Source organism: Chelmon rostratus, chromosome 3 (genome assembly GCF_017976325.1).
Source record: "Chelmon rostratus isolate fCheRos1 chromosome 3, fCheRos1.pri, whole genome shotgun sequence".
Taxonomy (NCBI): domain Eukaryota; kingdom Metazoa; phylum Chordata; class Actinopteri; order Chaetodontiformes; family Chaetodontidae; genus Chelmon; species Chelmon rostratus.
This window is the reverse complement of record NC_055660.1, coordinates 6,496,199-6,522,105: the sequence shown is the minus strand read 5'-3', so window position 1 is coordinate 6,522,105 and position 25,907 is coordinate 6,496,199. Positions and strand designations below refer to the sequence as shown.

The 25,907-nt window shown below is 42.3% G+C and overlaps 1 protein-coding gene across 1 annotated transcript in view; it reads right to left on the bottom strand.

The window, feature by feature from the left end:
• LOC121626542 (protein sidekick-1-like) overlaps window positions 1-25,907 on the bottom strand; it is a 230,513-nt gene that overhangs the window by 95,505 nt on the left and 109,101 nt on the right. The window contains exon 5 of the mRNA XM_041965127.1: window positions 22,534-22,667. Within this exon, the coding sequence (XP_041821061.1) occupies window positions 22,534-22,667 (134 nt within the window). The remainder of the gene's footprint in view (window positions 1-22,533; window positions 22,668-25,907) is intronic.

Sequence of the window (25,907 nt, the reverse complement as noted above, 5' to 3'; positions counted from 1 at the left end):
TCGTCTTCTTACACTGTGTTTATCCACCTCAGACTGCTTGCGTTGAATTTTAGAATCCGTTCTCTGTCTTCTCTCTTTCTGATTAGCAAAGAGCAGCTTTAGCTGATTAGATTATTAGATCAGCTCATTTTTAGCCAGGCTTGTGCGGAAATCTGTTCCCGGTTCGAATACTGTTTGCCTCTTGTGAAAATTTCCTGCAGTGGCCCCCAACCCACTGGGGTTAAGGCGTAGGTCAGGTGCAGCAGAGACACCTGGTTGGGGTCAGGGCAAGCATCTCAGAGGACGAGAGGTTGGGGTTAGGGTTGTGGTTTGCTTCAGATCTAGTAATGGGGAAACACATGTCAAAAAGGACACAACACCAGCACTGACCATTGCTTTACCTGGTTGAAATGACAAATAGCAGCAGTTCAGAACAGCTGCTGCCAATTACAGTTAATTCTGTGAATAACTAGATGAGAGGACAAAACAAAACAGTGCTGTTGTTGGGTTTGTCTGCTCTTTGTGAGCCGGTGTCTGTTTTACAGATTTAGAAGGTTACACCTACTACGTGTGAGATACATCTGTCATCAACATTTAGGTAAATTAGTATTGGACTGGACTTAGTATCGGCAGATATTCGATATTAAAGCACTTGGATCAGGATGAGGGCCAAAAAAACTTTTAAAAGAGATCTCTAATACATGCATATTTCTATTGAATTTAAATAAAAAAACAAAAACAAGAGAGGAAGTACTAATTGGCTGAAGTGATGCTGATGCACAGGCAGGAATGATACTGTTGTCTAAAAATCAAAGCACACTGCTTCATTTAAACCATTACTGCTGAAGCTACATGATTAAAATCACACAAATCACACATATCAACACCGACTCAAACACAAATATTTCTATATATTCATTTAAGGTATATAAAAAAACAGTCTAATTTTAATGTCGGTACCAAAACTCAGGGATCACATCAGTAATACTATGAAAAAAACAATGCCCAGACCTATTGTAAACACACCTAGACACAGCCGTTTAACTAGAACACAGTTAGTGCTGTTATTAGCAGTATTGGGAGGTCTATTATTTTGGAGAATCTAAAAGGGGGTCAGCACGCACACACAAATGCCCACCGACACACAAAAAGAAACGCACAAGCTTTGGTCTGGGGGGCATACAACTCTGCGTGTGTATTCAAATGATGTGTCATACTGAGTCATCCTCAGTTTCAAACAGGAACAGAGAAACAATGGGGACATGAGGGAACAACAGAGAGAGCACGAGCTAGAGTGTGTGTGTGTGTGTGTGTGTGCGTGCTCATAACACAACAAAGCATCTGACAGTCACAGAGCTGAATCCACTGAACATATTTTCCAGTAACTTTCACTTCCGTCATTGTTATTCGAACCTTTTGAAACAGCTTGTATCATTTGTTGTCTTAATCAATGTGTGTGCTGATGTGCATTTCACAGCAGAAATAACTACTTTCCCTGACGCTTAAATGGAAGTTTAGGATTAAACTAGTCGGCGCGTCTAAAAATAAGAACACACTCAGAAAACAGCAAAGTTGAGCATGTGTGGTATTCTGCGCCGTGCTTGATGAGCGCTGCACATTAGCCTGTAATTCAGCTGACCAGTACTTCTAGCATCCAGTACCGAGGGTAGCAACGTGTACTTGACTAGTCAACTAATCGCGTACATCCCTAATATGTACAGGTGAATCTGACTCTTAGTCCTGAACCAGAACTACCACATCGTGGTTGTGTTCCTCTACCAACCAGTCAAGTTGCAGTTTACAGCCATGTCTGTCCAGACTCGTATCATCTATGTGGTGAAGATTTTGAAGGAACTGAGTACAAGGTATGACGTGGAAGTTATCACTATACTGACATGTATGATTCCAATGAATAACTTCCAGTGAGAAACATGCTGTCTTCACTCGGAGACCATTTTTATGGAGGAGTACAGATGTTGCAACAACAATCACCTACACCTACAAACTGTAAAACGTGGACGCTTCGCACACATCTTCGCCCCGGCAGCACGGGAGATTTATACAGTCACCAAAGTTTAGTGTCACCAATTCAGCATCCGACCAAACGTGAAATATGGTCACAATCTCCCCTTCTGTTCCTGAGTTATGGTGTTGAATAAGAGAAGCCAGAGAAGTGTTTCTGCAGAACATTACGATGTCACACTGAAGCTGACCTTTGACCTGTTGGAAATAAAATGTCCTCACTTCGTCCTATGAGACATTTGTGTGAAATTCTGCCATAATGAATTCTTGAGTTACGGCCAAAAATGTTTAGTGTGTGGTCAGTAACCTTTGACCGCAAAAATCATCAGTTCATCCTCGTGAATAAAAAAGTAAATCTTTGTGCCAAATCTGAAAGAGACCTCCTCAAGGCGCTTCTGAGATACCTCGTTCTCGAGAATGGGATGGACGGACATGCGGACAACCCAAAGACACAGTTCCTCCAGCCACAGCTGTCGCCTGCGTGGAGGCATCAAAACAGGCCACCGCTCAGTATTTTGGTTGATATTAATGTGATGTGTTTAAAATACAGTTTGAGGTGATGTGAAAATGTTAGTGTGTGCCAAAGTGTGTCTCAGCCCTGAGTATAATTTGTATTCATGAATTCACTATTGTGTATTCAGCTGCCTGAAGGACCTACAAACAAGCAGGTCACCATGTCCTCTGTGTGTGCTTGCCACAATGTGTGTGTGTGTGTGTGTGTGTGTGTGTGTGTGTGTGTTTTTGCACTACTGGATGAATACATGGGGGATTAAGTACAGTATCTGCGTGTTGTGTCCAATCCTGTGAGCTGCACCTGTCCTTTTGTGTGTGACTGGCCGTTTTTGCTCTTGCTGTGTTACTGGCTGACCTGTGCGGGTACTGACCCTTCAGTCCCCAGCTGTGGGTCACCTATTTGCTGCAGCACCCCCAAACCCTACATGAGTCACCCCTCCCCGTGCAAACAGCCCCGCCGGGCTATTTTTCCTTCCCTCCATCTACATACAACCTGACACCCCTCGCCCTTGGTGACAATCTATTCTCCTGCTCAGCCTCGCTTCGCTCTCCCCATCCACCCACATCTGCATCCACTGTCACATTCCCCCAAGCCAAAAAACACTTTTTTTAGCAACACGTTTGGGTCTTTTCTTTCTCTTTCTCGGCTAAACCCTGAGTTCAACCTCAAAACCCTTACCACTCCAATTTACCCTGTCAATCTCACTCTCCTTTCACTCTGTTCCTGTTTCCTCTATAACACACACACACACACACACACACACACAGACACACACACGCAGACGTACAGCTATTTGAAATTCACATCAATAGCTATAGAAATGTAACACTCCAATTTCCAATCCTGACACATTCACAGAGAGAAACACAGGGACCCATGGACCTATCTACATACACGTACACACACACACACACACACACACACACACACACACACACACACACACAGTTGTGTCCAGTAAAATAATAAGCTGGCTAGAGTGTTGACCTCAGACCTTGGGGCAATTCCTGATGGGCCCAGGTGATAAAATTTCGTAGTCCATATGCTTCCTCTCCTTATACCCAGTAGTCTGTCTCTCTTTGTAAATCTGACCGGAATTGAGGAGCGCTATCATTAATACACAGCATATAAAGAGCAGTATACATATTAAATCTTCGTTTTCAAAAAAACCCTACGCTCTCCTTCCCTCGATCTGAGCCAAATCCCGTCCTTTGCTCAGATTCTCCTTCCCTGCAGAAATGCGGACTCTGGGAAGGTTACATCCTCCTGCTGTCTGCCTGTCTGTACCAAACACTAGCACCAGTTGACCTTTCCAATTTACCATGTCAATCATGCCCACACACATACACACACACGCACACACATACACACACGCACACACAGCCAGTATGCACAGCCCAGTCTCCCACACACAGGTAAAAGTTGGTGTCAATCATCCTAGTATGGAATCCCAAATGTCACCTGGCTTTGACATTCTCTTTGCTCACCGTCTGAGAGACAAAAAGTTAGCATGTCTCTGCCTTTCTCCCTCCTCCTCCTTTTTCTTCAACACTTATATAATTTGTACTCTCTTCTCCTCTCACCCCATCTCTTCAGACTTCAGTATTTTATTTGTGCCCAAACAGATACCCACACACAAATATGCACATGAGATAAAAACCCAACAATCCCTTGTTAAACACTTCGTCTTATCACCTCAAGAGTCGAACAGAGAGCATGAAAATGAGACAACAAATTAAAATGTGCCACTGAAATGGATAAACATCCAGGCTTAAAAGGAAACAACAGAAGCACAAAGGAAATGCAAAAGAATAAAATAAATAACATGAGAGTGCCATGTAATGAAAATGAGAAATAGATGTAGATGTTCGGTTCATACTGTGAGCCTAATGATGGTATGAAAAGAGAGCAGAAGTCATTTCCAATTCAAAAGAGGAGTGCTGCTTCCGCAAGTTTGCGCCTCTCATAAGACAGAGAGAGAAAAAAATAGCAAGCCTCTGATCTTGCAGGAGAAATATTGTAAGGCAAGAGCGAAGAAGTGAGGGATGAAAGACGTGAGGAAGACAGGGGAAAGTTGAAGCCAAAAGGTGGGGCTTTCAAAGGCAGCGATGGGGTGTAGCTGTGTGCCCACCACCACAGGGTGAAACCCCGGATGGAGAACGGACCACGAGAGACAAGAAAGAAGAGATGCATCATTACTAAATCAGGCTGTTTGCCCCTTTTCTGTCTTCTTTATCCAGAATGCTGCAGTGTCACCCTCCTTAACTGCCACCCCTTTGTTGCCTTTATTTCTCTGGATCTTAACTAACACTTCTCCCTGTCCCACAAACTCAGGGTCTCAGAGACCCTAAGCATAAGTAAATGAGGCTCATTTATAAGAGGACACTGAATTTTAAGTGTCTCCTTTAGAAACAAGTGGTTATCCAGATAAGCGCTCACTGCACCCTGCGTCGCTGCAGTCACAGTCCATTCATTTACTACACGCCAGCGAGTGAGGGGACGAGGCCTGGAGGAATGTGACAGATCAGTGGAGGGCAACATGTCCTGGCATTTCCTTGGGCACTTCCTTGAAGGCTAAGACACTCGCTCACAAACTCACAGGCTTTGGAGCAGAATAAAAATGTGAATACTGTACTCAGAATTGATTGATCCCCTTTGGGAAACTCTCTTGACGAAAACCACTCTTTATCATACCCCACCACTGTCACAGTGTACACTACATTCTTAAGGGCTGTAAGTTAGGCTAATTTATCTACTTGAAATGTTCAATTCATCCATCCATCCATTATCTATACACCTTTGCAGGGTCACGGGGGGGCTGGAGCCTATCCCAGCCGTCTCTCGGGCGAAGGCAGGGGACACCCTGGGCAGGTCGCCAGCCTACCACAGGGCTACATATACAGACAAACAACCACACGCTCATCCACACCTATGGACAATTTAGAGTTATCAATTAACCTAAGCATGTTTTTGGACTGTGGGAGGAAGCCGGAGAACCCGGTGAGAACCCACGCTGCACAGGGAGAACATGCAAACTCCACACAGAAAGACCCCAGGCGGGATCGAACCGGGGATCTTCTAGCTGTGAGGCGACGCTGCCAACCACCGAGCCACCGTGCAGCCCATGTTCAATTCATTTATCCATTATTTTTCGTTTCAGGTCCCTTTATGCTGTAATTTAGATTTGTCCCAGACCAAAGCTGACGGTCAAATCTTCAAATCTCCTACAATGTGACTGTTTCTACAACCTCCATAAGAACCAACTAATCAGAAAACATCATGGCATGTTGCAGAATACACTGGGGAGCTAGCAGAATGCTGCTGGTGAAAATACATTTACCTCACAAAATTCCCATTTCATGTTGGCCACGATCTGAGCCACATACGCCAAGGCCAAAGCTACATTTTCAAAACATGAGAGCGGGTTGCTCTACGATCAGCCAGCCATTCACTGCACCATCTGGCATGCCTAGAATTAATTTACAAACTGTGACCAAGACTTTGTTTGAGCCATCCTGCACAATGTGGCATAAAATGAACCTGTAAGATTGTTGTTATCACACTGTCTTTAGGTGTATTTAGTCTGCAGAATCATTTAAACTGGGAACAGATTTTAAGATTGTTTAATCCTTCAAAGACACTTCACACTGGTGATTTTAATGGTTAACTGTTAATTAACCAGAGAGAATAATTTTGACCAGTTACATGTTGGTCCATGGGCTAATTTACATGCACACACACCGTGATGCACTCCAGTCCAAGGCCATCACCCGGCTGGAGTGTTGTATGATTGAGGCCCACATGCTGCCAATCAGTGCAGCGGAGGGCGAGGGATTCTAAAAGCTAGTTCGGCAACTCGAGCCTGAGTACGTTACGCCACTGAGAGCAACTGTGACTAAACGTGCTGAAAAATACTAGCCAGGGCGAACATGCTAGCTCTGACCACTGACTGCTGGACAGCTCTCACAAAGAAAAGCTGCATCACTGGGCCTGGGAGCAGGGTTTCTGTTACCTGCTATGAGTGTTTTCGACCAGGAAAATCTGCTGAAGTTTGACATGTTTAAGTCTCTACAGTCATAATGTCCAGTGAGAACAATCCCTGAGTTACATGTGAAAATATTCCGGCACTGCACGCCGTTTTCCCCCGCTGCTTCAGTGATGTCCACCCTTTATTTTGACCAAACCAGAGTTGGTGGTGATTAGAGGAACAGTGAAAAATGGTTTTGGTGAGTTTTATTTTGTTTCTGTTGAGTTTGAATGAAGTGTGTGAAGTACTTTTATTGGGCATACTTTGACTGCACAGACACCCTGCGGGTTTGCACTGCAGCCCGTTTCACGGCTCTCACTCAATACCGCATCAGTTTAAAAAACTGTCGTACCCATTAGTCACTTAGATACAAAAACAAAAGGTCCAAAAAAATAGGATGCATAAACACAGATTTTTCTGTGACTTTGAAATCTTCTAGGAAAGTACTGCCTGTCAGATGCAGTCTAGTTTGCTCCTCAGTGCAAAATTAACAAGTTAGTTACCAGTTACCATTAAGAAAGGAACAACTGTTTCCACCAACATAAAGATGTTTTTAGCCTCTGCAGCCAGAAATGAGCACATGAACAGGAGGGCAACACACTGCTCTATGATTTCAGTCCCATCATTGGGCCACCGACTAACATGAGCCCAACTTCCTGAGTCTGCCTCGTATTTCATTGTGCTATTTACATGGAAAAGGGAAAGACATGTGAAGTCAAATTGAGATCAGATGACACTGAAACAGACCCTACAACTTGGTTCACACAGTCATTATGGCAAAATCATTTTTATAATGAGACCGACAGCGTCCAAGCCACTAGTCTACAACATGTCAGAAAATGAAATGTCAGAAACCTTCCTAGATTTCGAGGTGACCCCTTCAAAGTGCTTGTTTTGTCAGAGCAAGAGTCCAAACCCTCAAAGCAATCAATTTACAAGGATATTAACCACAAAAACAGCAAATCCTCACATCTGACAAGCTAATATTCTCATACCAACACAAGAAAAAGAAAATCTAATGAGTGAATCGTTTGGTAATTATCACTCAAAGCTTCCTGCAGGACCTCACCTGCAAAGATTTTCTGTTTATCTGAACTCTGTGTTCATCTCATTCAGGTGTATTTATTATGAAAGTATACAAACTGCCACAGCCATATTTATTCATAGTTTATTAATGAAAAGGATGCACCTGTCCAGTGTTTTGTTTGAGGTGTAAAACCAAAGTCATATAGATCCAACAATGAATACTCAGAGGCTTCATCAGAGCAACTGATGCTCTGATGGAGGCCACCACGCTGAAACGCCATGTTTGCTGACATGGCTGTAACAAACTGGGATTAGTCATCTTTGTCCTGAAGATCTGTGTGTGATACCTTTCCACCATATTTGATTATGTTGCTTATTTGCAACATAGAAAAGCATATCTCACTCTTCCAATCACTTCCACACTGACTGACTCAGTGTTCATACGTATAAGTGCACATGTGTTTGTGCCAGTGTCTTTATGTCTGTGTATATATGTAAAGTGATCACTCATGTGGGCAAGAACAGTTAGGGTCTGGGTCTGATTAATGGCTTAATTGATTAAGTGGTTCAGAGATTGATCGGTGGAGCCTGGCTGTAACAGATTCATTAGAACAGTGATAGATCAGTGAGATCTAGCTGCAGCTGTTCCGCCTGGCTCCGGACAGCATGGCCTGGTAATGGACATCATCTGTCTGTCTGTGGATCACAATATGTCCACATGCGAACACACTGCTCTATATGAGTGTGTGTGTGTGTGTGTTATATAGACTACACACATCTCTTTTCTTCAATCACTCCAAACAACCAGACAGGGGAGGAGGGAGTGGCAGGGAGGTAAGTAGGGACGAGGAGGAAGGAGGAGAAGGGCGGAAACTATTTTTGGATTAAAGGCCCTGTTGATCTATTCCTGTTTTCAGCATCCCCTCTCAATCTTCAACTTTTACACTCTGCCTCTCTTTCTTCCTTCCTATCCATCTCTATCGTCCTCAAAGCTTTCCCAATTCCGCACTTGCTCACTGCTCGGCTCTTTTTTCTTTGACTTTCTCTGGTACCCGATCCTTCTCTGTCCTCATCTCTTCTCTGCTCGGCCTCATCCCCCTTCCCATTTTTTATCTCCTCTTCCCTCAGTAATTCTTTGTGAGTACTTTGCCCTGAAACCCTGGTAAAAACTTTGCCTAACATACACACTGATAGCAAAGGGGACAAGAGGACAAGCACACGCTTATGTACGGCTGTGTGTGTGTGTGTGTGTGAATTTGTAAATGGGTGTGAAAAGTGGCTGTATTTTAGCGAGGCTTTAACAAATGAAGACAGTGAAGGCAAAAGCGGCACCAACACAGTATTTCAGACCATGGTGTCAATTCAGCAGCTAATGAACAAATGGGATATATGTGTGCTTGCACATAACCGTTAATTTGAGTGTTTGTATATGTGAATGTGTTTACTGGTGAGAGAATGTGAAACATTACTGGCTTTATAAATCTCAATAAATACACTTGACTTAAATTAACAGCATAAACATCTACAGGTCCATGACAACTGAGCAAACTCCATCTCCATCTTACTCCATAACGATATACTGTATGTTTTTGTTTGTGTAGTCTGGATTTTGCGTCTCCCCTTGCGCTGATTTTGCGCTGATAAAGATGTTGTCTGATGTATCATCATCGTCATCATCATGGTGGATAAAAGTACATCAGTATTGGAAATGAGCACTGTCTTTATTTAGCTTTGCTACATACAAACATACTGTAGAGCTGGGCAATTAATCAATATAATATCAATGTTGTGATACAAGATTCAACATCCTCTAAAATCTGGTTAAAAATGGCCTTTTCCAGGTCCTTAAGAATGCTTCACAGTCAGCGTCATGAGCTTATTTGTTTGTTGTGGTTATGTTTCAAACACAGTCATCAAGTCTGAACAAATGAGAATTAACAAGTAATAATTCCTTCAAATGAATTTGAGCTCAACACATGTAACCTAAACGTATTCATGTTGTGTATTTTTTCAGTCATTTGTGGTGCCTCGGCTACGTCAGTGAGCGACAAACCACTGTGTCAGGTGACTTCAGATGTGTTGTTATGGTAACGTAATGTTAGTGTGGACGGCAAACAGCATAATCTTTATCTGCAATTTTTCCATCTACGATGTTGAGTCCAAAGTGGTTCCACACATTATTTCTCATGTTTTTTTGTTTTTTTTGCTCAGATCATAGTGACAGTGTTATTAATGAATGCCCTCTGCTGGAGACAAGGCACAGCCTGATGCACTCAGCCCATGTTTACAGCCTTTTCAATAGAAAGTGACAGTCCTATTAACAATTTATTTTGAAATATTCCAATATTTGAGTTTATCAAATGTTTGAGTTGATTATTAATGATAAATTGACTGTATTTCTATCACATTTTTTGCATTCGAAGCGCTGATTCTCATTCTCAAACACTAACACACCGATTGCCTGGAAATTGGCTTTGAGGTTGTTGCTCATGTGGACAGGAGGAGTCAACCCTATGATTAGTGGACGAAGCGTTCTACCTCACAGTTTGAACATCCATGAAATGTACAAATTCATACTATGACAGAAAATTGTATCCATATTGCTCACCCCTACACACATGCACACAACACATGCTAATTCAAGCAATCACCCATGTCCCTTTGCCCCCTTCCCCCGCCAGTGAACACATTTCCCCTTCCTCAGCACTTCATCATCTCTCCTGGTTTATCCATCCTTTATCTTTCTTCTGTTCCTTAAACCCAATCTTTCCTTTGCTGCCCTGACCCATCATTCAGCAGCTCTGCTTTCCCCCTTAATCTCTCTTTTCTCTTCTACTTCTACTACTTCAAATTAGCATCCGCTGACTGGCCTGCCACTCCAATAACCTGTTACATCCGACAGCAAGCACTGACACACAGAGACAATCAGTGTGTTCGCATGCACAATAATATTTCATTTATATTCAGGATACTCTGAAAACTGCTTATGAAAACCCTGAATATAGCCAGTATGTGCTGATACAGGCTGGCATATGAACAGCGTATCCCATCGGGTTGCTCAGTTTGGAGTCGTGGAACCTCACACAGCGAAGAGAAACAAAATAAAGCACCACCACTGAACACACTGGGAAAACTGTAAAATGTCTCCATGTACACTGGGTCCAACATGAGGCCTCAGCTGGAATGAATTCAGAATATTAATCTTCATGCGCACTCACTGACTGACACACTCACAGTCTTGGCTTGTAGGGGGTGTAGAGAGGTGGCGATAAGGGATAGCTGTGTGACTGACAGGATCATTAAGACCACGAGCACCATGCTACTTATCTGCGCACTTGACACCTCATTCAGCATCCCGTCTTTGTGTTTCGTGTGTGCTCGTGCATTTCATCTCCTGAAGGCAGCTGAGATGGTATCCCCACCAAAGTATTTCGGATACAGTCATGTTTCTGCCTACATCCTCCACAATAACAATACACTCCTCCATCCGAATCCCCACTCTGCTTGTTCAACTAGACGTTGCTGCACTTCTCAACTGAAGAAAGGCATCAACGTCGGAAATTGTTCCATCTGCATTATTCTCTTATTGCTGCAAGACACACTTGATGCACACACAAACACACACTCACACAGTGAGCACACGATTGCAACATGATGTTTATCACTGCAACCTCCCTGAGCCCAGCTGTCCCCATTATAATCAAGGGGTGAATCAGTGCTGTTAGTACGCTTTTCATTTTTAGATTTTACAAGCAGCATCAACCTTTATTCCTCAGTTAGCCAAACCACCAAATGAACTGTCACCCAGCAAAACAATGTCTTAAAAATTCTTGCGATTGCATCCTTATGGTGTTCAAGAACAGAACGATGGTCTGTTGGTTAATAATAGGAATGCAATGATTCACTTTTCAGACCCGACTCTGATAGCTGAATCTGGATGTCTGCCGATGCTGAGAACCCAGTGTTTAATTAATAAAGTGTACGCCTCACTGTGTGAAGGAGACTGGGATCATTCTTTTATGTTTAAGGCAATGTCAGGCTTGGTTTAAACATGGCTTTCCTCACACTGTAAAACAAAATGTAACAAATAAATATATACTGTAGATAAAAAAATACTAAATTATTTTTTATTCTTAATATAGTTGATCTGTCCCAAGATCAGCCCCATTGTATCCAATCCAGTCATTTGTGTGTCTATCGGACGGATACTCATTGTCAGTATTGGATTGGTGCATTCCTAGTTGATAAATGACCTTGCATTAGATGAACACACGCCACAATCCAGCCTGGTACGTTGGAGTGGGCATACAGCAGTCGAGTACCCAGCAATCTTAGAATCCCTTCCTTTTTTTTTATTAAGAAAGACCACATTAATATTTTAATTAACTTTAATTGAGATCTCTATATATTTAATGTTGAACAGCACCTTGTTCTGTTAGTCTGTGCAATTATAACAATAGCTAACATAAACTCAGCAGCAACAGTCTTCAGCTTTAATTGTCAGACATGACGTACCAGACAATTACAGTAAGTGAACAACTACATAGCATTCACCGCTAGATATGAAGCCACTTTGGAATGTAATGATCAGTATGAGTATCACATTAGTGTAGTTATAATCACAAAATGTAAAATAAAATTGGTCAGATACTGATGAATTGCGTTCTTTGAAGCTATATTTAGGCTAAATACTGATTATGTGGATGCACTTGTTCCATTATGATTTTATAATAGCCTAAAGATTCTCTTTTGTTCAGACTAATCACAAACTAAACAAAACATTTCTCATATCAGTTATCAGGTCATTTTAATGTGATTTTTGTAACACTCATCGACTGCACAGTTCATCACAGTAGCGTTTGGATGGAGCAGTGACCACCTCGAAAAGTACAACTGGGCCCATTTCATCCCCTCCCATACAATCCTGGCTCACAAACACTGCTCGCACACAATACAGGTGAAGCTGTGTACATCACAGTGCCCTGAATACAACTGGTGCCAAGCAGTAAACAATGTTGGCAGAAACCTGTGGAACATAAAAACTTCCAGAGCTTCTTTCTGCTCCTGTCCTCTGTCCTCTTTACCTCCACTGCCTCGGATCATTCATTGATTCTTAGATACTTGTTACAACCAGCGTCTGTGACTTTGTGTCTACTTCCTCTCCCACTGGAAACCTCTGCCTGCTTTTTTTGCTTCCTTCTTTTTATCTATTGACTATGTTATTTGTGAATGGAAGAGGATTTGAAGACGGTTTGAGTGGGTGTACGTCTGTAAAGCGCTCACTCAAAGCCGTGTACTTGGGCATCCGTCTTTATCTATTTCATCCTGCTGTAAAACACGCTTGCAATTACAGCTGCAACTACGTGGGACAAGTGGAGCATACACACATAGAGACACACACAGTCCGCTTGTCATACTGACACAGTCCACGAGTCAGTTTCCTGTCCGTCCTTCCATCACTCCTGTCTGCACACAGGGGTTTTCATTACAGAACCACAGAGGAGCCTCATTACACTGAGAGAGGAAGAGAGAAGGGACTGAGAGAGAGACAGAAATGAAAGAGACAGAGGAAACAGACAGAGAGGGGAGACGGGGATCAACAGAGACAAGTCTGATCCCTTTGCAACTGAAATATTGAATATAATAATTCCAGACACAACCAGTTGTAGCAGGAATTATTCAAAGCAGCGATTCATTAGCCAAGCCGCTTTATCAAAACCACTGAGTATTAGTGCCTATTTGTATGATCGGGTGTGTGTGTGTGTGTGAGTGTGTTCCACATCTGTAGACTTCAAATAACCAGACTCTCAATACAAAAGAGATCATTGTAGTCCTAATGTGTCCTGACACAAGGTTAGATCTTTCAAATTAACCTTGCAGGCCCAAGGTTTTCGATATAAGCATGTCAGAAAAATACTGCCAAGCACCCTGACACCGATACTCATTCTTCAAGGTTTACATGTAATTAAATGGATCAGTGATTTTCGTGACCTTCAGAATGGTTGTCTGCATAACTAGCCGTTGGACAGCTTGAATACCGGCTTCCTACGCAATCTCTACTTCAAAAGGACCGGCGTGGGCTGGATCATAGTTTCTTCACAGCATAGAAATAATTATGTAACTATTTAAGACACTAACGAATTCAGAATTTCTTGGCATGGGGATCCTTTAGCCCACTTAACTATACAACAGGGGTTCTCAAATTCATTGCTCAAAGGTCTGCATCTGATTTTTGTTCAAGGTCAGAGGTCCAGAACAACTGGAGATAACAAAATAATATTTAATCAATTAATTAACATCACGTCTCTTGTGATTGGGCCAGCATGAAACCGAGGCAGACAAGGCTCAGACAAGTAGTCCATGTTTATTTCTGACTCAGAGATATCCTAACAACCACATTAACACTAGCTGCAGAGATTGTGTACTAGAGAAGAGGAGACACTCTCTGTATCCGTGATTTAGGAGCTGATGGCAAATTCTCGGGTGCAACGTTAATGTATGAACTCTGCAGCAACAACATCCAGTGCTCTCTCCAGCAGTTGCCATGACAATGATGTCAACAACAGGAAATCAGCCCCATTAAAACCACATTAATCTGGGGACAGGATCACTGTGAATGACCTCCAGCTACACTATATATTAAACATCACGAACAATTAATTAATTAATTAATAGAAATTTTATTTCACAATACACTTTTTTAATATATTTTCACTTTCTTACAAAATTAATGTTATTTTTATGAGTCTAGTTAGTTTCAACAGACTCCTACAAAATATGGAAAATCTGTAATGATTAATAGATTCTTTACTACCAAATACTCACAGACCACTGTCAAGGCAGCAGTCAGTGCTGAATACAAACCCACAGTTCTGGGGTCTCCTCAGGAAACAAACAAAAACACTCGGTAAGGTACTTAGTACGACAGTTGGCCAACAAAAAAAAACCTTGCGTCTAACAGACAAGCTTAGGAGTTACCTCCTGTATCCGGGAGGCTGCTGTCAGCTCCGGGGTATGGCCGGCCTGAGAGCTGAGCAGTTTGATGATGGGTTCATGAGTAGAGAGGATTGAGTTGGACAATAATCCGATTTTGTAGAGTGGGTGAACTATGAATTACAGGCTTTTTGGCTCGCTGCCAGGGGTTGGCAAGTTAATCAACAATCACTCTCAGGACCAACTGGGTCTCTTCCACTGATGAGTCACGTTAGAAGTGCGCATTTTCTGAATTCATTAATATATGCAGGACGGATGCGGGCCGCAGGCCACCAGTTAACGATGGCTGAGTTGTGGGCTGGGTCTGGATATCCGGACTTTGAGAAGCCCTGCTATGTACTATATTCTGCAGTCTCACTCTCCATGTGTCAACAGCAGTATTTGAGAAAACAAGACAACTGTTGCCCACAAACTTGGTATCTCATCCAAAGTCCTTTGAAGAGTAAGCTCTACAAGGTTGTATGAAGTACCACACATGCTTACATTAATGCATCGTAAAAATGACTGATGGATATCATGCTTTTAAGGCATTTTACTCCAGCTACGACTAACAAAAAGGTTCATTTCCTTGTTGGACCAGAACAGCAAAAGTGAAGCTTTTGCACATCTAGCCATGTGATATACAAGAGCAATCACAGATGGTCACAAAATGAGATCTGGTGTGCAAAAAACTGGAGTTATTATAAGTAAGCTTGAACACACTGCAGCACATCTGAGGCCCATGTGGTGTTTTCTTTTGTCTCCAAACTATTTTCAAAAGAACCTGTTCAAATTGGTTTCTGCAGAAACTGTTGTATCTGGCTGCAATAAGCAAAAGACATGCACAAATAACAAGATCAAAGTAAGTTTCAGTGCTTGGTGAGCATCCATCGAAACTCTTCCTCACAGTCAGACTGTAGACATGACACCTGGATTAATGATCAGAGTGAGTAATGTTTATCAGCTAAAAACAGATAATTGGCAAGAATCCATCTAACAATTGTTTTTAATCTTTACTTCATGCAGTACGTTGCCTCAGAAAAAGTGAAAAAAAGCTGACTATTCTGATGTTCTATTTTGTTCAAGCAACAGTACAAACCCCAAAGATATTCAGTCTACAATGACATAACAGCAAAACCTTGACATGTAACAAACTAGAACTAGTGAATCTTTGTTATTTTCTAATTAGTCAGAATGATCGACTTCTGGTTATCAAGTAATCAATTAATTGATTAAAAAAAACACCTAAAACGTCAGTTAATTTAGTTCTCCATTTTTTAGTTGAGCACTGGGGAATAAAATGCATGTTTCAGCTACGCTCTCTTCACTGTGCAATAGTGAGTCAGCTTCAAGGTTTCATCTCTTACCAATGAGTGCCAAAAAATGTATCACCAACAGGTGCACCAAGTGCCATTATTGTACTTTTTGGACCACAGCTGTCTTCCTTTTTGTGTTGAGTGCTGTGCTTTTTTACTTTTTTTTAGCACTAAACATGAGAAAATAGTTGAAATTGCCTTTACTATAAATAATATTAACTTTTAACACCATCTTTCACAAAATCAATTTAACATGTACTACTCTGATCTGAGAGCTGCTGCTGCTGCCAATTATAGTTCAGCAGCCACCATAGAAAAAGAAATTCTATGCAGGACGGCCCTTGTTAGCTAATAGGAGAAAAGTCTAACAACATCTGACCGCAACTGTGAAATCTTTGAGCCATTTTTATCTCGCTGTTAAACAAAGAATATTGGCAGCGGCTTCTGAACATGGCCATAGATTCTGCTGGTAATTAATTAAGAGCAGCCATTTGAGAGGGGGGGGGGGAGATTTAGTGTCACTGTTCAGTGCATACACCTGTGCTTGTACCAGGGGGTGGTGAGTTGTTACACAGCATCCAATTTGGCATTCGTTTTGTTTTTAGGGGTCACCGGCCAAAAAGCCCAGGAGCGAGTCACTGCTGCACATGCCTGTCGGTATTCTTCTCTCACTGGTTTGACTCCAATCTCCTGAGACATATTCCCTTACCAACACAAGAAGCCGCAGACTGTCTATCCATGAAGAGCACACTGAGGCAGATTGTGGCACACATCATTACGTTGCCATGTTGGTTAGAGAGGTTTCTATGGTGTTCCTTGAAGCCTATCAAGGCATGATGCAGCAAAATCGAAAACACCTTGAGCGCATGATGAGAGCTGCAGCACTGGAAACAACTTGACTGCACACAGGAATAGAGGGGATTCTCTTATCCTGCGTTCAAGCTTTTAAATGAGGGCTGGCAGGTGTTGGGGTCTGCAACACTACAGCGCACTACCGCGCACATGCAAACATGTGAATACACACAAACCGCACTGATTCCGCCACACAAAAACACACAGTCACCCTCTCCAGAGACACTAAAATACCTCCAATTAGATGCGCCACAGAACAACTGGGATGGGACCTGGAGCAAAAAACACACACGCACACACGCAGACGCACACGGATGTTTAGATATACACACAGAGCCACACACGTGCGCAGAAGGATCCACGGCAGGCTCTCATTTAAGAGTCAGTGATGTGGAAAGGAAACATCTGGAAGGGAGGGAAGACGATTAGAAAAAGAAACAAATGACACAGAGACGCACAGGCATGCATAAAAACAACACAAACGTTATCACCGTGCACACGCACACTCACACAGGCAGGTTTCAGTGTTCATCAAAAAAATCCAAACCATGCACTCATAAAAGCTTTTCAAAGAAACAGAAACGTGTGTGTCATGTCCCATATGCTGCTCCAATATTGCAAGCAAAAACATTCATTTCTCTCTTATCTCATCTTTCATAGCTACTTTTCCCGACCAATACTGTGTGTGTACATGTGCCGCTGTGTGTGTGTGTGCGTGTGTGTCTGGGTTATCCAGAGGTCAGCTGAGTCAGATGTTACACGAGTCTATTCTTCAGCTGCTGACAAAGGCCACTCTGTCACTTCTCACGGCCATGGGGCGACAAGCCCTGCTTGGCGAAGGCGAGGGGGGAAAGAGGATAAACCGGACAAATGGAGTGACGTTAAATGGCAGACACCAGGGGAGTCTCCTTCAGGAGGCGTAATCAAACTCAGACAGACTCTCCCCCAATCACCGAGGCGAGGTAATCAAACTCAGACTCCCACACCCTCCCCGACGCACACGTACGATGATTAAGGTTATGAAAGGATATAAGGTTATTTTACAATGCATTTATGCACTTGGAGCGAATCCATCCCTCAGTTCTCTTTTCAGCACTCTCTTCTGTGTTGCTCTTGCGTCACTGCCTTTTCTCATTGTCTCTGCCTTGTGACTGCTCTTATCTATATTTGTGCTCTATTCAGCTACCTCACTGTATACTGTAAAACTGCGACTGGTTGCCTCTGTTCTTCATTCAGCAGAATCAAATTTATAACTCAATTCATTACTGCGAGGAATATGAAGCTTCAGAGACGAGCTGGAAATTTTCAAACAACTTCTTCCAACTGTTCAAGAGAACTTATTTCAGGGAACTTCCTTGCCAGCAGTTTGCATTGACTCCTGCCATACAGTAATTATGGAGGTACAATATGTGGCGCATTTTAAAGGGAGACTCAGCTTGGGTATAGAGGCGACAAATATATAAGAGAAGGCCTGTGGTACAAACTGGTATTGCGGAATTTGGAAGATACAAACATTGATGAGGCAGCAAGGGTCTAACCTAAAGATGCTATCAACTGCATTTAAGGACTAAAAGTCGGGACATCTCGGCCTCTTCTGCATCAGTCTTTTTTTTTTTTATCTGTCTTGCAAGTGAAATGCTGAACAGCTGGAGTGCTCTTTTTAAAAGGAAGCACTCGGGAAGCACTGCTTCCACATGTGCACGGAATATTCCAACCTTTTTTTGCAGTTCAGCAATCATTAACAAGCGCGACATTACTGTCTTCTCTATAGAAAAGATAAGCCATTTGATCAGCTATTGAGCCCACAGCTGAGATAGCATTTAAAGTGCTACAGTAATTATATCAGCATGTATGCGTCTGCCATCTTCCTACCCTCTCTTTTTTCTTATTCTGCCCTCTGTTCTTTCTCCTGTCTACCCTGCATACCCTCTCCTCTCTCCTGTTGTTATACATGTATGAGATCTGTGCAAATAGGATCATAACGTCTTTATCTTGGGTTGTGGAGGTTTCAAACCGTTTTGTCTTGTTTCTTTATCCTGCAAAGTGCCGGTCTTTGATGATGTCCAGATACGCTGAGCGTTTCTGGGCGGGGATCTTTTGCATGTGTATGTTTGCATGTCTGTGTGCTTTTATGTGTGTGTGTGTGTGTGTCAGTCTCCCTCCAGCGAGTAGTCTCTTTGGGGATATTTTGCTGCTCTAATGGTCTGATGTACAAATCTACAAAGACCTCCACTGCTGTGAACTGAAGAGAAGCACACAGACATGCACACAGTCTTCTGGGCAACGGGGAGACTGACTGCTGTTTTGATTGACAGGCGGAGGTGTGTGTGTGTATTAAAGAGAAACAGGGAAGAGAGCTGATGGCAGGTATGCATGGAGCTTAATTAGATGGAGTAGAGATCCTCATATAATGTCATTAACAGAAATACCCTGGGGCCATTAGAACTCTCTTCTTCTCTAATGCACACACACACACACATAAACACTCACACTAAATCAAACACATGTATACTGTAACTAATTGACCCAGCCTGCACCTTGAATGTGACCCTTCCTCCCTGGAGCGACTGTGTTTATGTGATCTGCTTTGCTGGCTTGATATTTGGCCACGTTGTACAGTAGATGTTCCCCTTTGAATATTTTCAATTCTGTCAATCTGTCATGTTCAGTCCGCAGTGATAACTGTCTTCTGTAACACTTTATGTTGTCGGCCGTGATAAAAAGTTCCAGGAGCTGTTTATTTTAGGGGCGGGCTATACTTCCTGTGATTACAGTGGGTGACCTCTCATCAAGCTGCTGAGCTGCTATCAATTGTGGCTGTTCCAGCGTGACAGTTGGTGCTTTTTATTTTCAGCAGTCTAGGCCACACTTACAGAAAAGCGGTCAGGGACATGCAGATAATGGATCTGTCAAGGAGCCAGGTCATACAGTTGGTTGTGTACCATTTTTCTTACAGCTTTCGTTGCTTAGCTAAAAGACTTTGGCTGTCAATCCCGACACAGCATGAATGTTGCTGTTATGCCTGTGTTTGTGTGTGTGCAGCTGTGCGCAAGAGACACATGAGGGCTTTCTCCACCTGCCGTCCTGACATTAACAGGTTGTTGGCCATATCCTCAGTCTTCACCCCGACTCGCTTCATTAGCGAGTCTCTTTCTCTACCAGTCCTCTTTCGCTTCTTCTCTGTTGAGCGCAACGCTCGATCAAAGTAAGAAAGGGGAGAATAGAAAATAGGTATCTCATTTATTCTGGTGAATTTCTGAAAAGAAAGACAACATTTTTAGAAATAAAAAATTTGACTGACAGCTATGAACTTCTGTCTTCAGATCCTGTTCAGGCAACTTAATGGAATGTAAAAGTGCAAAAAGGGAGACAGGAAATGGAGAGAGAGAGCGGAGGGGGGGCAGGAAATGTAAAAAAAAAAAAAAAGAAAAAAAGGAGGTACCGATGAACTCAAAGACAAATTCAATGAGTTCATTCGCATATTTTCTGTCAGATAATCAAGTGAACTGTCCATCACTTCAACACACACGTTTAATCTCATTTGTACAGAACTGATTCTTTTTTTCCTGCGAGCAAACCTCTGCTGATCTCTATAATAAATAGGCCCACTCTGTTGCTCAGTGTGCATACAGTACGTGTAATTGTTAGCATAGAGACGTGATTCAGAAAACCAATCTTCGATCCAAATTCATAATCTGCACATGTAATATGATCCGAACACATTCACATCTGCCACGCCTTTCCCATTTCCCAACCCTGACAACTGACCTGGGGGTTGTTAAAGATTTAATGTGCAGGATTGAAGAATGTAAAGCAAGACAAAATGCCTGTTGTTTTCATGTTTCATTGATTGTTTTCTTTTGCCTTTCACATTTTTCTCTCCGTACCATTTTGACTCTTTCATTTGTCCTTCAGTTTTTATTGAAATCCTCTTTCCTCGTTCCTCTGTAATCTCAGTAACAAATAACTGAATCAAACATGCTGCTTTATAGGAAAAGATATTTACCCGAGACATGTTTATTGTAGAAAATACACACTGATAAACAGAGGCAAACACATGCGCAGGCAGATGTTTATGGCCGAAGACTGATCAGTGAAGCCTAACTATACCCTTATGATTCCTAAAAAACACCCATGGGAGCACTCCACTCTGACAGCTGTAACAAGGTACTGTGTGTATATTTATGTGATTGTGTGTGTGTCAGTGTGTGTGCGTTTGTGACAAAGGATGCCAAAGGATACAACCCTGTAAAGAGAATCTAATTAAAACTCTATACAGCCACAAGGGACAGAGCGCCCCTTCCCTCCCTCCCTCTCTCGTTTAACCATAGTGAACACTTCAGCCGAAGGACTGTTAAGACAGTAGAGTCTATCCTCTGGCCTCCAAGGAGAAGCTATATAGAGAGGATAGAAGGATACAGCGATAAAGTGATTCAGCGATTAAGACCGTGACAGAGGCGGGAAGAGAGAGAGAGAGAGAGAAACAGAGAGAGAGAGAGAAAGGATAGAGAGAGAGGGGCAAAAATTCACCAACTTTGCAGCGCTGCCTTTTTCTTCTGAAATGAGCAAACAGCTACATTTCATTCACTAACACTCACTAAACAAAAACAATGAATACCAGCTGCACAATCACCATGCATAGATAATCCAATCCAATTTAAGTTTGAACATAAAATTCAGTTTAATAATTAAAATGAAGATTGCATGACTTAACCGTTTTATTTAATGTATGTATATCATTGAAAAACTATGATTTTAACATCTTTAAAATACCAAGAGTCTGTAAACACCAATAACTACTGCTTTAGAACAAAACTAAACTAAGGACTTGTTCCAAAAACTGGTCCCATTTTGGATCAGGTTCGGGATTGGATCAAAGGTTAAACAGTAACGTCTCTTTATTAACCACCACGTGCAAAACAGTCACGCAAGAAGGCCTTTCATTAATGATTTGCCGGTTTAAGTAACAAATGTCAAGTGACAGGTGACAGTGAATTACTTGCCAAAAGGCCAAAATGAACCTTGGCTCTCCAGGCTGGTGTCTGTTCTCAGCTAAAGTTCACTTGTTGGGTAAAGAAAAAACAGGACTCCGGACTCATCACACCACATAACATCACTCTATGATCATGACTGGATGGTGTTATATTGTAGTTCAACAAGACCGAGGTGAGTCTGCCGAAACAATTTAACTGTTGCTGGATTCTCGCAGTTAAACCTCTATTCATATATATCAATAATTTAAGCCTCTCAGCGTAATAGTTCTGAGTAAGGATCTCCAGTATTTGGATTAAGTATCTTACAAAAAATAATAAGTGCAAAATTAAGTTGGCTACATCTGTTTCTCTAATACGTCGGATACGTATTTAATCAACATTTCATCTCCTCCGCTGCTCATCTCATTTTCAGGTTTTATCTACGGTTTGTCAACAGTAATTAGGCTGCCACTCAAATTGCCTTCTGCCTTCTGAGCTGAACAAATAGCGTAGATTTCAATTGGATCTTTGGGTTTTAGTTATGTTTTTAGTAAACTGGATTCATTCAGCACAGAGAGCCCAATCAAGCTCCCTGAAAGCCTAAAAAGGTGAAATAAAATCAAATAATGAGAAAGCAACAATTTTTCAGGGAGTGAGAAAATCTTATAATCCACAATCAATCACTTTTGATTGTGGAATAAACTCTGCTTCTTGGAGAGATTTAAATATGGAGCTCGGTTAAATTCAATGTAGACTCAACTGATTCTGACATGCTGAATGAACGTAAATTAGCACGGCTGTATGCTAGCACGCCCCAAGCTTTCAGAATCAGGCGGAACATTTTTTTTTTACCTGAGATGCTCAGGTAGACAGCAGGACTCGTCACATTCTCTCCCGTCATCTCGTTCACCGCCTCCACATGGTAACGTCCTGCATCCGCTGCAGTGGTTGCCAAGACGACCAGCTGATTGTCCAAAGTGATTGCTCTGTAGGGCACAAACAAGACACGCAGACAACAAAGGATTATAAACACAGTAAGAACAACCGAAAGCAACACAGTCCTCCTTCTAACGTCGCTCCGGCTCAGACAAGACCGCTGCTCAAACTAAGACTCTGACAAGAGGAGAGTATTTGGTACATGGATCATTTAGAATTCAGGGGGGGGGAGGAAACATTGAATACAATCATCAGAAAGGAAAGAGGATTCAGAGAGCTTAAATAAATCTCTCCTCCTGTCTCAGATTGATATGTGGCTCATTTTGTGTCTCTTTCATTCTTTTGGCCATTCTCGTTGTTTGTGTATTGTCTTCTGTTCTTCCTTCTTTACACTGATCCATCCTCATTTCCCCACGTACCAGCAGCAATCAATACAGCACAAACATACAGAATACACAAACACACACAATCACGAGCACGCAAGATCTAACGCTGCGCTCACATGAGCACACAGGGATAAGAAACAATCGCTTACAAGCAGATTCCGTGTTGCTGCTGCTTTTCAGGGGAGAGTAACAGGAGGAGCTGATTTTGGAGGGAGACAGTGTGGCTGAGGATAGCAGGGGGGGAGTCGAGGAGAGTAAAAAATATATTCGGAGCACTCAGATTTTCATGTGTTTGAACTTGTGTGCCCGGGAACAGATGCCGCCAGGCAGGAAGCCCAGGTTGATGCTTTTAGTGATGCTACTTGTTTTTCACCATGTGAGTGAATGGAAATCTCCCAATATTCTAATCCGAGACGTGACACTGAAATACTGTCAATATGACCAAAGGGAGAATAAAGTATATTAAAGTAAGATGGCAGACGATTATTATTGTAGACTCAGCCTTTTTCCTCTGCTCCCACAACACGGCTCTGATTGCAGCGTCATGCAAAGCAAACTTGTGATTTTTGTGATTACACAAAAGCGTCATGGGTGCTGCCTCATAAGCTGCCTTATGTGGGATGTGTGCATATGTGACCATTTGTTCAGAGTGTGCAAGTTAAAATTTTATGTGGTTGCATTTGTGCGAATGGACCGATCTGGGAGAAACATGGCCCTGCGGAGCCAGAGAGCCCCCGCAGTCCTAAATGCAGCAGTTCCAGACTGAGGGTTAACACTCCCTCTCAGCTGTGCTGGTTAAACCTAGTAAGGCATCAGGTAATTTGAGTTTCAACATTAGCATTTTGATAAGTCTACGTAATGGTCCACCCTATGTCATTAACCCAACTATTATTAAGCTAACATTAGCTGGGGAAGCTTCACTTCCCTCACCTAAGCACACCTTGCGAGAATGCTATTAGCTAAGCTGTTGATTTTTTTCCAGTCTAAAATTAGGAAGACAAATTAACAAAGTTGGGAGATTGGATTACGGATGGGTTTGTTTTCAGATGTCCTCGGACAGAAGAGGTGCTGAGTGTGTTGGATAACAACTTTTTAACTACAAAGGCAGATTGTGCTCCTTTGAAAATGTCAATGGTGAGTTTGAATATATGTTAAATAATAGGTTCAGTTTGAAACCCCTGCTGACTTTGTTTCATTTTGTGCGGCTTCAGCTATTCTTTCATGCTATTGCTCACCGTGGTCTTGGCTTCAGTCGTGTGTTTGACCTGCTGCTGGCGTGTTTGGACTCTTACACTGTTGTGGTCTGGGTAGACTACCGTAGAGTTGAAGGATAACTCATTTAATGTGAAGTGTTTTTTGGATGTTCTGTCTGTCAAGTTTGCCTTTGGTCTCATCGTCTGCTATATTTTCACTTGAATCCACCTGTTGTTCTGTTAACTATATCTCTCTCACGCTCCCGTCTCCATCTGTGTGTGTGTGTGTGTTTGTGAGGAGTGTGACACATAATGTACAATGCGTAGCAGTAGTGACCGTCCATGTCTGTTTGTTGCAAGTGTAACATGAAACGATAAACAGCCCTACAGCAGCCTACACTCCATTCAGGTAGCTAGCTCACCCCCGCTTCAGTGCTAACCCTAAACCTAACCCATGAACATGACAACACAACAGTCCTGTACCTCTTTATCCAGTGTACAGAGTACATGGACGTGTTTATACGTGATATGTGACACAAATTAAAACAGGAACCACCGAGTGAACCACAGGCTGATGGAGGAGCGACGAGAGGAGAACGTGGCGCCGTCTGACACACACTCCCACAAACACCCACTCACGCACAGACAGAATTCCTCAGGTCTAATTTTATTCAGTGTGATTTCCCAGGAGAACATCCACAAGAGCCAGAGCCTCAACCCCAACACTGACACTCTATTTGTGTGCACATCTCTCTATGTGTGTATGCTGCTGTGTGTGCATGTGTGTGTCTCTGTGTGTGCATTCAACCGCATCTCACTGCCTGAAATAGAGGCTTTAACCAAACCTTTCTCCCGTTCCCTCTCACTTACTCCAACAGGACAGATTCTGCATTCTCGTCGAGGTCTGTAATGCAATTTATAGCTGTTAAGCTCATTAACTGCACTGACCAGCCCATTTTATCACATCTGTTTTACCCAGCACATGCTGATTAATAGACAATGAAGGCAAGCTTCCACTTGCCTACAGTGTCTGAGAGAGGATAGAGCCTGGGAGGTTTGAAGTTATTAACATTCAAAGTCAAAGGAGCTCTGTGGGCGGGTGTGAGAATGCAGTAAGACCAATTAAGATAGCATATTAACATCTGAACATTTGGTGAGTTAAAAGTATTTGTTCATGTTATATTTTTCCTCATTTACATATCCAATTTACACGCACTATTTACATGGGAAATAACTTGTGATGACAGAGGCTGATGGCTACAGCAATATGCTTCACGCATTCATTCGTTCCAAATTGGGAGGTCTCGGGCTCGATTTCCCATAAAATCTTCACATGGAACTTTCATATCGAAAAAGCAACATAGAGGGAAAGAAATTAAATTTGCCAATAAGAAGTCAGGCAACAGAGATTAGAGGACTTCAATTCATGTGAAATTCCCTTAAAAAATAATAGAATGTCCTTATTTGTTCTGAGTAGCTGGAGGGTGGTTATACAATCTCATCCTACGAGTTACAATATAGTCAGACACACGCAGTCATACGAAAAGGCGTGCACGTGAGCTGCTTATGTGCGTCTCTTCATTCTGACTGAATAGCAATACAGTTGAGATTTAATATAGCATAAATTCAACATGCTACTTTCTGCACCATTTTAGTTCTACATTTAATTAAACCGGACAAAATAGTTCTGGCTTTTAATTAAGGAACAAAC